Below are 13641 nucleotides of genomic sequence, written 5' to 3' on the forward strand. Positions count from 1 at the left end.
TTTCTTGTTTCTACTCAGACTGTAGTTGATAAGTAAATTGTATAATACAATGGTGCAAAATGTGCACCAATTTCCAAAAAGTCTAAATCCAGTAAATGAAAAATGAGAACAGTTAAATGACAGTAAACAGAAGCAGCCTTTATAACCTAATACCAGAGGTTTGTAACATGGCTGTTTTTAGAAATGAGTCCTGACATTTGGCTTCTGTTTGAATATGTGATGTAGACTCAGATTAACCACCATAATAACGATCAAGCCAACCATGACAAAGGTCAGTAGGTAGACAGCAACAGTCTGCTGTCGGAGGTTTATTTCAACAACTCAAGATTTTTGGGGAAGAAGCAGAAATTCAGACCATAGATGGATGTGTTGAGTTCAAATGTGGATTGACTTTGAACTTAGTTGGTTTATTCATACTGTAAATGTCAAATAATATAAATGATTTAATTATACTGTTTCTGAATAATGAGGCTGATAGAATACAGAATTTGTTTGCTGTAATTGAAAAATGGATATTCAACATTTTACTCATTGATGGGTTAAGATGAGTTTTTTCATCTGCTTTCTTGTTTTTAGCTATAATATCATCACAACTGCTGTTGCTCTTTGGAGTGATAAGAAGGCAACACATTTGTAATTCAGGACTTCCTCATAAAACGACCAGATAGACACAAATCTACCACCAAAGTTCTGACCAAAGTTTATATCAAATTCAATATGCAGGCTATTAAACACACACACACACATATACAGGATGTAGTGTCCAAGAATACACAGTAGAATTATACGTTTTTATTTATATACACATGCAACACCTACCTCATCACAATGCAGACACTGTTGATGCAAGAGCAGTGGGCATATACTGCATAACATACACAAATAAACACAATAAAATGTTAAGCATGTTTATGATGTGATATGATTAAAGTCAATGATTTTATGGATAATGGATGTGCAGTAAATACTTATTGTTTATACATTTTTTATTTATAACATTTTCCAGGCACAAACCTTTGCACAAGACACAAGCGGATGTATTTCTGCAGTGATCAGGAAGTGTAAATGTGTCAATGTTTATCAAACCAGTTGAAGTTGTCTGTGGTTTGCATACAAGGGAAGGAAACACAGGCAGGCTAAATTTTAAAGAAGTTGAAGAAAGTCTGATCTCATCTTTCATTTACCCGAAATGTAACTTCTCTCTTTGACTTTCTGCTGCATTATTATTAAAGCAAGGTAGAAACATTTGTCAGACTCAGAGTAGCTGAGTGACAGAGTGTCAGAGCTGGATGTGAGGATGAGGTACACTTTGATCTGTGTGCTGGGATTATTCTGTAAGTACATTACTGACTTTTTCTGTTTGCATGTCACAGATTAAAGAACATGTTCCTGAATAGTCAGAATTACAGAGTATCACTGGTTGAACCAGTTTCTCTGAGAGCTTGAACAGAGCACGCTTATGGTTTTTAACTGCAGGGTTGTTTTATAGGCCAGATGTTGGTTGGTGACTTGGCCCAGTTTAGATTGAAGGACTGTGTTCAATTTACGGCTGGATGATTATTTTTGCATAATGTAAATGTGAATTGTTTAAGATATTGTTATGTATATGAGTGTTGAATTTCATGATTTACCTGTTTCATTTTAAAGAGTTTTTCTCCTCTTATCTGTTTTAATTTATCACACAATAGTTACCACTGCTGAAACTCTATTTGTTTTTTTGTTTTTTGTTTTTTTGTGTGTGACTTTGACTTTTTGTCAGTTTGATTATGTCTGATGAAGTTTCAATTTTTATTTTAGTGCTGAATACACTCTTCTACGGACACTCTGAAGGTGACTAATGATTTTTGTTTGTATATTATATACAAATATTTATTTCTTATTTGTTATCCACTGTATTACTCTTAAGGCCCAAACGCACTGAAAGCGTGTGATGCGTCTTGAAGTACACTTATTGGTTTTAATGGCCAAACACGCACCAAAAGTGTTATTAGGCGCGTCAAACTGTCCTGACGTCTCAACTCAGACCTCTTTCGATTTTGGAGCGTCAAATGAGGACAAAGCGACCAGAGAGAGAGAGAGAGAGAGAGAGAGAGAGAGATAGAGAGAGCGGTAGTGAGAAAAAAAGCCTCTGAATGAGAGAGATAAAACGTTATATTCTGATTATTTCACTGCGGTCACGTATATATATATATCTATAATTTTACTCCATGTATCAATACAACTTCTGAAATGCATGATGTAAATGTAAATTGTCTAAGGTATTGTTATGTATGTGGGTTTTGAATTTCATTGCATTTTAAAGAGTTTTTCTCCGTTTATCTGTTTCCTTCCTGCTTACTAACTTACTGTATATAGACTATATATAGTTTAAAATGCCTTTATTATGCTTTGACCTTTTTTAAGTTTGATTAAGTTTGATGAGGTTTCAATCTTTATTTTAGTGCTGAATACACTCTTCAGGTGACCAATTATTTTTTATTTATATATTTTATATAAATATTTATCTCTTATTTTTTAATACTTGCTGTATTACTCTTAGTCACCCTTTTTGTATCTAAAGTAGATTAGTGCAGAATTGCTTATTCCTCAAAACTATATATATTTTGGTCTTTATCATTTCTGGGCAGATTTGTATGTTTATATAATGAGACCAGATGTTGTTCTGACCCTTGAGACAAATTGTATATTTACTAAAGAGTTTGTTAACTTCATACAGATGAGTTTTCTCTTCATGTGTTCATCTGATAATCTTAACGCTCATCATTAACAGGGCAGGGTGATGACCCAGCAGGGGACACTGGTGAGTCTGATGTGGAGAAAGGATTATCTGCAGGTGCAGTCAATTACAACAGTCATTACAACTTCATTCATTATTACACTGGAGGTGATTACAGGTCGACATGCAGTTCAAATGATCTCACTTACTTTGGGTAGTGACATGTGTGCTGGCTGCCACAGTGTCTTTTTACATCATCTTATAATTGTGATCATTGATTGTGAAAACCAAGTGCAGGACCAGCCTGTATGAGCAATATTCCTCTTATAATTATAATATCTTATAATTGTGAAACTAATGTAGCAAACAGGTGAGTGTGGAGCTGCTTTTAAGAAATTAGGACATAAAATCATTTAGTGGGCATTTCATTAATTATTACAGTAAGTGTGACTACAACTTCCTCTTAATCCAATTTAATGCTGAATTCTCACAACACACTTTAAAACCATTATATTTAACAGTGATATCATATTGCTGCTAAATAACTAATTTTGTCACATCTTTGTTTATATGAAATATATAATAATTTACAGTAGTTGAGATGATTAATGAAACAAGACTACACCTCTGTTGCACAGATGATGATGTGATCCTGGAAAGTCCTGAATTCACATTGTTTGAAGGAGACTCAGTGACTCTGCGCTGTAGACATCGTACTCTTGGATATGAGGAGGAAGCCACCTTCTATAGAAATGGATCATCTCTTGAAACATACACAAACTATCAACCACGTAGAATATCAGACACCACTGTAGAAATGACCATTTATCCAGTATCAGTGTCAGACAGAGGTTTTTATAAGTGTAAGTTTGATGAGGGGACAGAATCCAAAGAGAAAGAACTGAAAGTTGAAGGTAAGTAGCTTTCATACTGTGATGAAAAAAATGTTCACAAAATAATCTTAACTCAAAATGTCCACTTAGCTTTTCTCAGCTCTTAACTGCATTTCATCTTATTCATTCAGCAAAGATTTTTTTTTTTTGTCTTAAATGTTTTCATACTTCTTCTTCTGGAGTGCTGAACAACAAGTGAATCTTTTTTCTGCCTTCACCTAACCAGTCACTAAACAAAAGAGAGAAACTGACGTCATATTGTTTGACTTCTGTGAACTAAAGTCTTCAGTTTCATGCAGATTTTGTCACAAGGGTACGGGAGGCTGAGAGAGTTTAATGTACTGCAACTTAAGATTCACATGTAAATGTAGCAGAAAACACACAAGCATGTGAAGAAAACACATATGCAGCATTTAGAAAGACAAGTTGGAGTTTATGAACATAAACATTTTCAAACAGAGAGTCTAAATTCATTTGAACATTGAGTTATACATAATTTGAGACAGATGTTTCCTTTGTGTTCTGTAAAAATGTAAATACATTCTTGATGACATGTTCATTACAGTAATTTCTTTGTTTTATTGTTTTTCTAAACTTAACAGCACGTAGACGCAACATTACACTGAGAGCAGACAGGAACATCATACCAGTACAAGAAAGTGTGACTCTGACCTGCAATGTGGAGGACTCTACTGGCTGGAAATATTACTGGTACAGACGTACCTCTAAAAATTCTCAAGTAACTCGTCCTCAGACAGCAGAAACTGATGAATCAGACAGTATCAGTATCTCACATGGAGGCATTTACACCTGCAGAGGACGGAGAACAGAACCAGATGTCTCCACACCTGGAAGTGATGAAGTCACCATTGAGGAAACAGGTGAGTTAAGTCATTTGTTCTGAAATAAAACAACTTATATTCTTTAAATTAAATTCCTAAACAGTGTCTGAAGTGTGGAAGAGAAGCATATGTGGTAACAAGAACCATAATGAATGGATGATTTAGTCCAGTACCTCTTAGCTCTCTGAAGGAAGTTTGAAAATGTCTGAAATCCTTTATCATGGTAATAATACAACATTTGTTTGACACTTCAGTTTGTTTACAGACACAATAAAGGAGTTGAGGGTTCTTCACTAATGCTGCTCAGTTTTGCTTATAAATGTTTTGAAAACACATGACTGCTTAATGCAGTATTATTTATGGACTTTTCCTTGATGTTGAATATCATTTAACTCAATGTTTCAGCTGAAATGGTTTTTGCTTGTTTCAGTCTAGATTTTAAATTGGTGAGGTGGCTTTTAGATTATTTTATTGAGTATATTTTAAAATGATCAGAGTCAGTGATGGCAGGTAAGATTCTTTACTCCAGTGGCTCCCCCGAGTGGTGAGTCCTTTCTCAGCATGAGAACAGACACATCATTAAATTTGCTGACAGTACTGTGATCCTCAGTTTATTACTTGACCAACTTTTTTCCTCCCTGATACAAATCTTTTCTTCAGGTGAATGTTTATAAGAAATATGGCTGTGAACAAACTGGAATGCAAATAAAATCTATTCACACAATTTTTCATTTCAGTCTATCTAAGTAAGATAACAGAAAATATTTTCTTCCTCCAACAATGATGCAGCCTCCTATGAGCAGCTCAGTAACAAGTGGTTGCTTTTTAGTTTGAGAACAGAATTACTGAAACTGAGCCACCTGCGCGCGTGTGTGTGTGTGTGTGTGTATGTGTGTGTATGTATGTGTGTGTGATTATACAATGTCCGTGTTGCTCCTTTATTAATCATCTGAGCACAAAGGTTTTATGTCTCTTTAAATTGCTGCCACTAATGTTATTATGGCTGTTGAGTTGTGTTTGCATTGTTTGTTAAACTGTGCTACAACAATCAACTTGTTGTAAAATGTTTTTCTTCATTTTACATTTCCATTAGTATCCTAATCAGATATTTTTATGTGAACAGTTCCAAATAAGGCCACTGTGATCCTGCAACCCAACTGGCCTCTGATATACAGGGGTGAGACAGTCACTGTCAGATGTGAGATCCAGGGAGGTGGAGACACTAAGTGGACGTATGAATGGACACCAGCCAACTTAATCACATCTCCAACACTCAGTGAACACAGGATCAACAGCAACAATTACTACAGTGGAGAATTCAAGTGTAGAGGAAGGAAGGACTCATATTCCTTGACAGAGTGGAGTGATGTCATCAAATTGACAGTAAAACGTAAGTTGGACATCTTTCATCCATAATGAACATGTTATGTTTTACATTGTTTTCATCTGTTGTTGTGTTCATCAATGCCATCTGATATCATTTACTCAGCTACCTAATAAGTCAGTATATTTATTTAATTTAATTAATTTTATTTCTGATTATTTATTTTATTTTTAAGATTGATCTGTTAGTTTAATAGTGTTACATGTTGGCCTGGAGGCAGCCATTCAGGCTTTTGAGCTATTTCAAGAATGATTTCACTCTAGTACTTGTACTCTTCTGTATTCTTAACAATATAATGAAGGAAAAACATTTTATTTGGGCAAATCCCATTCCAACCATTTACTTGTTTTGTTTATTTGTTCTAATGTGAACATCAAGTAATCTCAAGGCCACAGTAACAGCAGAAAGGACAGTCATACCAGTATATATTTCTGTTTTTATCCAAACTGTGTATATTTGGTGGGTACAGTTTCTAACAAGACTGTTGTAACACAGCAAACCAACTGGCCTCAGATATTCAGTGGTGAGTCAATCACTCTAAGATGTGAGATCAAAGATAGTGGAGACACTGAGTGGGAGTATGAATGGAAAACAACCAAAGAAAAACCTCTAAAACAGTGAATACTGGAGTTTCAGTGCTACTTTTTACAGTAGAAAAGTACTGCTGTATGGGTGAACAGAAAATAGACTTGTATTCAACAGAAAGAAGTGATCCCATCAGGTTGACAGTGTCATGTAAGTTGGACTGTGTTTAATCAAATGTGAGAATATCATGTTTTTGAGTTTCCACCTATCTGTGTCTGAATAATTCAATAGAAAACATTTCTTTACTCAAGAATTAATCAACTTCTCAGGATTGATCAGTAAAGAATTTTGCTTGTTTTTTGAAAGACAAGTCATCATTCAGTGTCTTGTAGCATTTGAAATATATTTAATTGATTAATTATTAACTGATTAAAGATCACAGTGATTAAATGAATATCTTTGTATATATCTTCATTTAAACTAAATCACAAGGACATTAATTACCTTTTTAATGTCTTTGTTCTAAACTGAACAGCATATAAACCAAAGGCCAAACTGAGTGCTGACAACAGAGACATTCCAGTAGGGGGCAGTGTGACCCTGACCTGCTCTGTGGACCCATCATCATCTGGTTGGAAATACGACTGGTACAAAGATGAGAAAACCTCTGAACCCCTGAACACACAAGATGCTGTTTTCCAAACAACTGGACAAATGACTGTCTCACAGGGAGGACTCTACTGGTGCAGAGGAGGAAGAGGAGACCCAGTTTACTACACAGAGTACAGTGATTCAATCACTATCAACAAATATGGTGAGTTTGACAATGTTTTGTTGGAATACAAAATGTAGAAACATCTAATGTGTGTTTATGAATACTTATTGAGATCAAGGAAAACAATCATTTTGTTTGATGATGATTTAACCTTTTGTCATTTTTGTATCCTTGTTGGTGATTCTTGAACACAAACAGTCTCAAACAGAGCGGTTGTGACTCTGCAACCCAACTGGCCAAAGATATACAGTGGAGAGGCGATCACTCTCAGATGTGACATCAAGGATGGAGGAGACACTAAGTGGGAGTATGAATGGAAAACACCCAGCTCAATAAAACCTCAAACACAAAATGAATACAGGATTAGTTCTGCTTATACATCAGTACACAGTGGAGACTACAAGTGTTTGGGCAGAATGAAAAGTGAACAATCTTCAACAGAGTGGAGTGATGCCGTCAAACTGACAGTATTATGTAAGTCAGATCATATTTCTTTCACACTGAAAATGTAAATTACTCATTTTTTGTGTTTTATTTATTTATTTATTTATATTTATTTATATTATTTCATTTTTTTTTTCATTTATTTGAAGATAGTTTACTGTATGTGTATCTGCATGATTATTTTTTTTCATTCTGAGAAAATCACTTTCCAACAGATGCACCTGTCCTCACTGTGTCTCCATCATGGCTGAGTCCTGGAGACTCAGTAACTCTGAGCTGTGAGGTTGAACATCCATCTGCAGGATGGAGGTTCTACTGGTATAAGACTGTTCCCAAACTATCAGACAACTCCTACATCTATGAGCTGCTACCTGGTAGCACCAATGGGACTGAACAGGATTCCTACATAGTTCATGGGTCGACACACACAGCAGGATATATGTGTAGAGCTGGAAGAGGAGACCCAGTGTTTTACATTCAAACAAGCCAACCTGTGTTTGTTTGGTCTGGAGGTGAGTTTGCTTGTTTGTTTTTGTCTCCTTCTGTCAAGAAGCAGTTGTGATGTCATTATCTGGGTATTGATTGTGGTGAACCTATGACCTTTCTCCATCATGTCAAGATTTCAGTTTTTCAACACACTCACCAAACACAATGTTGATATTGAATTATTCTACATACTGGACTGGGCTGGATTTCCTTCTTTAAATCTCCAATTGATCTGAAAACATTACAGCACCGAAAAACTGAGATATTATGATTTTACTTGTCATTGAAACCAAACTCTGCTCCTCTTTGCAATGAATACTTTTACTTTGGATACCTGAGCTCATCTTATAGCCAATACTCATTACTTTTACTGACACAGCAGGCTGGACAGGTGTGTTTAAATGAGACTTTATCTAGTGGTCAGGCAACATATAGACATACAAAACAGTCAAAATCTAGTAATGAAAAACCAGAAAAGTCAGCAGGCAACAAAGCAGGTAAATGGACAAAGTACAGAAACAGCTGGAAACCTGAGAAAACTCAGACAGATGAGAGAAAAACACTGACTATACAGCACCAGTCAAAAGTTTAGACACACTTTCTCATTCAAGGGAAGGTGTGTCCAAACTTTTGACTAGTACTTTATATAGAGACAATGAAACATCATTTAGTATGAAAAACACATCCTCTGTATGTTTGAAAGGTGGCAGGTAAACGTAGGTTGTTTACAGCTTCATGGTGAACAGTTGCTGTAGTTATCTTGGTAGCAAGTTTTCAAGATAGAAAAAATAATCAAAACATCTATAAAACAGCTCAAACCACTCTGCAGCACACTTCACGTCTCCACTGTCAGTCCATATGCTCTGTATGTTCTTAACACTCACAGTTTCACCGAAACACTGAACCTTTTGCACAGTTTATGTTATTCAGTTGTTTTTATTCTCAATAATAAATAGTATAAAAAATACAAAAAAGAGGATTATTTGCATTGTGATCTTTTTAATTTTAATATCTCTGTACTTGGTTTGCTCCTCATTACATGTTTTTCAGATGTTCATTCAGCAGTGACTCTCAAAGTGAGTCCTGACAGAGTGCAGCACTTCATCTATGACTCTGTCTCACTGAGCTGTGAAGGAAACTCTACTGAGTGGAGAGTGATGAGGTTTTCTGAGGACCACTACTGGTCATACTGTCCTAACTTGAGGTCAATGACTGGATCCACATGCAACATCAAGAGTTCACAGCAGAGAGATGCAGTGTACTGGTGTGAGTCTGGATCAGGAGAGTTCAGCAATGCAGTCAACATCACTATACAGAGTATGTTTACATCACATTTTTATTCATTTTCATCTTGTATTTCAATTATTTTCAACATGGTGTCACTAACTACACTTCCTGTGTAGACAAACAAGTTATATGCCTAACCTTTTGATAGAAAAATTGTTGTTATATTATTGTTTCTTTAACAAAATTAAAAGCTCATTAAACTATATTTCCTTAAAATTATCATAAAGAAACATCATCCAATCAATTAGAAAATCAGACGTCCTCTGCACAACATTATAATTTAGTCGTGTTCTTGTCAAACACAGGTAATGCAAAAGAATAAATAAATTATGAAAGGGCTTCCTTCACACCAAAAACTCATCTGTGGACAAAATTAAAGCTTCTTGATATTTATTTAAACAACTGGAAATAAATATTTTTGGTGTGCAGCAAGACCTTTCTTTATTCTTGATGATAAAATTAACATGCTGATTCAGTCAGAGGTGTTTTTGTGTCAATAGCCATCCATCATTTCTTTCATATGTACCTGTTAGCTCTAGAGCTAACTAGCCATAGCTAGTATATTTACAGTTACAAGACATGTATGTAATAAAAGCTGAAATGTTGGGTCTTTGCTCAGCTACACTGATTCTGTGAGATAAATTAGTTGGAGAAAAATAAAGGCATATGTGTGATCTATTCTCATGGTTTTATGTCACCTTGTTCTAAAGGTCAACAGCTGGTCTCTGACTGAAACTTCATATTCTTTGACTGTTTTACAGATGCAGGTATTATCCTGGTGAGTCCTGTGCATCCTGTGACTGAGGGAGATTCAGTTACTCTTGGCTGCAAACTGAGGAGAGGAGAATTACTTTCCAACGTGGTTTTCTATCAAAATGACAAACTTATCCAAAATGATATCAGAGGGGAGCTGAATATCTCTGCAGTGTCAAAGTCAGACGAAGGCTTCTACACGTGTAAATACTCAGGAAAAGAATCAGTACAGAGTTGGATGTCAGTTAAGGGTGAGTAGGATTAAAACAATTCATGCATTTTCTTTCTTCTAAACTGTGTTGCTGTCTTAGAAAGAAATGTGGTCAAATACTTTACAGAATTAGAAATTTACAGGTTTAGTTTCAGCGAACTTGTTTTATACTGTAGATAAGGACATAAAATTACAAAAATTATTGATTATAAAAGTACATATGTAAATGAATGATCAGTCAAAGGTATTTTTCTTTTCAGCTGAATAAAGTTGCATCAGTGGTCATGACTCATATCACATTGTGTAGCAACGCATACATGTTTATTGTGTGTTTAATGTGTGTATATGTGTTTGTGTTTTCATACTTCTAGATTTGTATATTAATGTGTTTGTATTTATGTGTTTGTGCTGCAGAAGTCGACTTTTTTTGTATCCTAGATTTTTTGTCTTTACTAAGACTTGATGTGACTTCACTTATTTTTATTCAAGCACTTCATTTTAAGAATTGTACTATAGAACTTAATTAATTTTATTAATAGTTATTATTTATTATCTATTACAGCAGTGTCCAGGCCTGACAGCTCTTCATCTCTTATACCATTAATTGTTGGGCTGGTTTGTGGAATTATACTTATTATTCTCCTGCTCCTGTTGTATCGCTACAGACGATCCAAAGGTGAGACTTTTTCCTTCTGATGTTAAGAGTTTTATATATTTTAATTATTCAAATACTTAGACATATGCTGATGTCATAACATGAAATGTCAGAACAATTTACAGAACAACCGTATGTATCTTAACAACACATGTATCTTTTTCACAGATTCACACTTTATCAGGTTGGTACAAAACCATCTTCTCTCATTTTGAACATAACAGCAGTACCTTCAATGTTTCTTATTAAATTTAGTTTATTTGCTAAATGTTTTAGGCCGATCCAGTCTGAGAGCACCAATCAGAATGAAAACTCCTCTTCTCTCCATGGTCAGTCTTCAAACTAATCCTGATTCATTTGTTGGACTTACCATTAACTCTAACCTGAACATTTTTACACTCAGTTTCTAATCAGCTGATTTTCAAAGAACATTAATCAACAGTCTCAAAGACGTGTCAGCTGTTTAACCACATGCACAAAAGATCAGAGTATAACATTGTTTCACATTGTTTGGACTTGAACTGAACCTAAACTACTAGACAGAGTCCTGAAATATTATTGTCCTACTGTCCTATCATAACAATACATATTATAATAACACCATCACTGCTTCATGGTATCAAAATATCTTTCAGTCCTGGTTGTGACTTTTTAAATATTACAGTTTCAAAGACTAAAATATTTAAAATTCCTTGTTTTGTGCACTTATCTACACCACAAATAAAAAATAAAGATGAATTTGACCTTGGCTTGATATAAACTGCTCTGTAGTCGATGCCTGTCTCTATGAATCAGTCAGAGGCTCTGAGGACACTGATAATGGTACAGTATATACCTTTTGATTTACACAGAGCAGTCTGAAATACTCAATTACGTTATTTAAGGGGACTGATTACAATTAATTGATATAAAATCCTGTAACTAAAAAATAAGTATATTTCAGATGCAGGAGAATCCCAGGATATTACATATTCTTCAATCGAGCTTAAAAACATTGCTAAGAGGGGTGAGTACACAAACGACTGAAATGCAATAAATAGTTCAGAGATGTTTTTGTCTGCCAGCAGACTAAACAAAAAGAAAAGATACATTTATTATTTTCATGCATTTCTGTGATCATCTTAACAGGGAAGCGTCATGAAACAGTGGAGAGCTCTGTTTACGCTGATGTGAAGATAGGATCTGCTGCAGGTACAGTCCCACCTATATGTTTTTATTGAAAATGTGTCATATATAATTATTTGTTAATTACACTGTATGTAATTATGGGTCAGCATGCAATTCAAATAATCTAAGTCACCTCTGATATTACTGCCACTGGGAGCTGCTTGAGGAAGATATTGTCAAATCCTGCTCACATAAAGGAGCCTTTAGACTTTAAAATGATGAGAAATTTCTCCAAAAACAAACAAAATACATAAACTGAAGTTTCAGTTACAGCAACTGATTTGTGTGGATTTTGATTTTCCTTTTATACATTTTAAATTCTGCTACTAAAAAAGAAGACAAGTATCCCAAATTTCTTTTATTTTCATTCTACCTGTCAATCCATCCATTCATCCATCCAGCTGTATATGTCTGCTGAACAAACAAATCCTGACATCTGGTTTCTGTTTTAGATGATAATCTAATGTATACCCAGGTTAACTGTCACAATAAAGGCAAAGCCAAGAAACACAAAGGTAAGTAAAGTCTACAACTACCATCATGTTGGTCTTGAACACAGTGTAATGTATGTAATGTGCTCAGTGTTTGCAAAATTGTAGGTGTTTATTATTATTTTTTCATTGAATATCTTGTGTTGGAATGTATGTTTATTTTACATTATGTGTGTTTGCAGTGCTGAAGAACAGTATTTATATATCAGTATGTATATTCAGTATCAGTATGTTTACTAAATCCTGTTAAAGCCATAATACTCTGCTGTGTGACTGCTTTGAGCACTGTGAGCATTACAATACTGTTATTCTTTTATTATCAGTGGAGACATTAACCCTGACAACCCTTCAGTACATTATCATTGTAAATTATGACATTACTGGCAAATATTTTTAACTAATCTTCTCTCCATTTATAGGAAAATCAACTCCTGCAGCAACTGATGAAGCTGTTTATTCTGAAGTTAAACCAGGAACATCTCTTGGTAATAATTCTGCCATGTTATGTACAAACTGTAATGATTAATACTACTGATCATTAAATGGTTTATATGTCATAATAGCATGTTGAAAGCATATTTTACATCTTGAATAACCCTATATGTCTGTTTTTTGTGGTTGTTTTTCAGGTCAGTAAAGACAGCTGTATGGACAAGGCCAAATAAATATGGTTAACAGCATTTTATATAACCATTGTGTGCAACTCTGCTATCCAAATATCAGCCATGATCAATGTTTTGTACAGTTAATTTAATAGCAGATGATATAAGATAATTACATCATGTGGATTTAATACTCTCTTTTTTAGCAGAAAGTACAAGACTACTGAGGTTTATTCCCATTTAGTATTGATGCACTGTAGTATTATTATTTTTATTTTTACAGTTATTTTGTCACTTTATTTTAAAAACTTTGATTGCAGGCTGTTTTAAAAAGCAGCAGGAGGTATCAGTTTGAAGTGTTTAAACAACATTACCCAGGTGGTAGTGCAGCTTTAAAGTCAGCATATTTT

At 34.6% G+C, this 13641-nt stretch overlaps 2 protein-coding genes across 2 annotated transcripts in view; both read left to right on the forward strand.

Annotated features, from left to right (window-relative positions):
* LOC137175178 (Fc receptor-like protein 5) overlaps positions 1 to 13417 on the forward strand; it is a gene marked incomplete at its 5' end in the record, with an annotated part of 31511 nt that extends 18094 nt beyond the window's left edge. Inside the window, 2 exons of the mRNA XM_067580885.1 lie at positions 13049 to 13114; positions 13259 to 13417. Of these exons, the coding sequence (XP_067436986.1) occupies positions 13049 to 13114; positions 13259 to 13266 (74 nt within the window). The remainder of the gene's footprint in view (positions 1 to 13048; positions 13115 to 13258) is intronic.
* LOC137175112 (Fc receptor-like protein 5) lies at positions 1647 to 12614 on the forward strand. The gene is made up of 15 exons (XM_067580808.1): positions 1647 to 1830; positions 2771 to 2800; positions 3355 to 3630; positions 4212 to 4490; positions 5575 to 5841; positions 6896 to 7174; positions 7795 to 7953; positions 9116 to 9382; positions 10114 to 10356; positions 10879 to 10992; positions 11140 to 11155; positions 11248 to 11300; positions 11743 to 11977; positions 12100 to 12162; positions 12591 to 12614. The coding sequence occupies exons 1-13, from the start codon at positions 1767 to 1769 to the stop codon at positions 11811 to 11813; spliced, it is 2118 nt and encodes a 705-aa protein (XP_067436909.1). The 5' UTR covers positions 1647 to 1766; the 3' UTR covers positions 11814 to 11977; positions 12100 to 12162; positions 12591 to 12614.
* Positions 13418 to 13641: the final 224 nt, after the last annotated feature.

Source organism: Thunnus thynnus, chromosome 22 (genome assembly GCF_963924715.1).
Source record: "Thunnus thynnus chromosome 22, fThuThy2.1, whole genome shotgun sequence".
Classification (NCBI taxonomy): domain Eukaryota; kingdom Metazoa; phylum Chordata; class Actinopteri; order Scombriformes; family Scombridae; genus Thunnus; species Thunnus thynnus.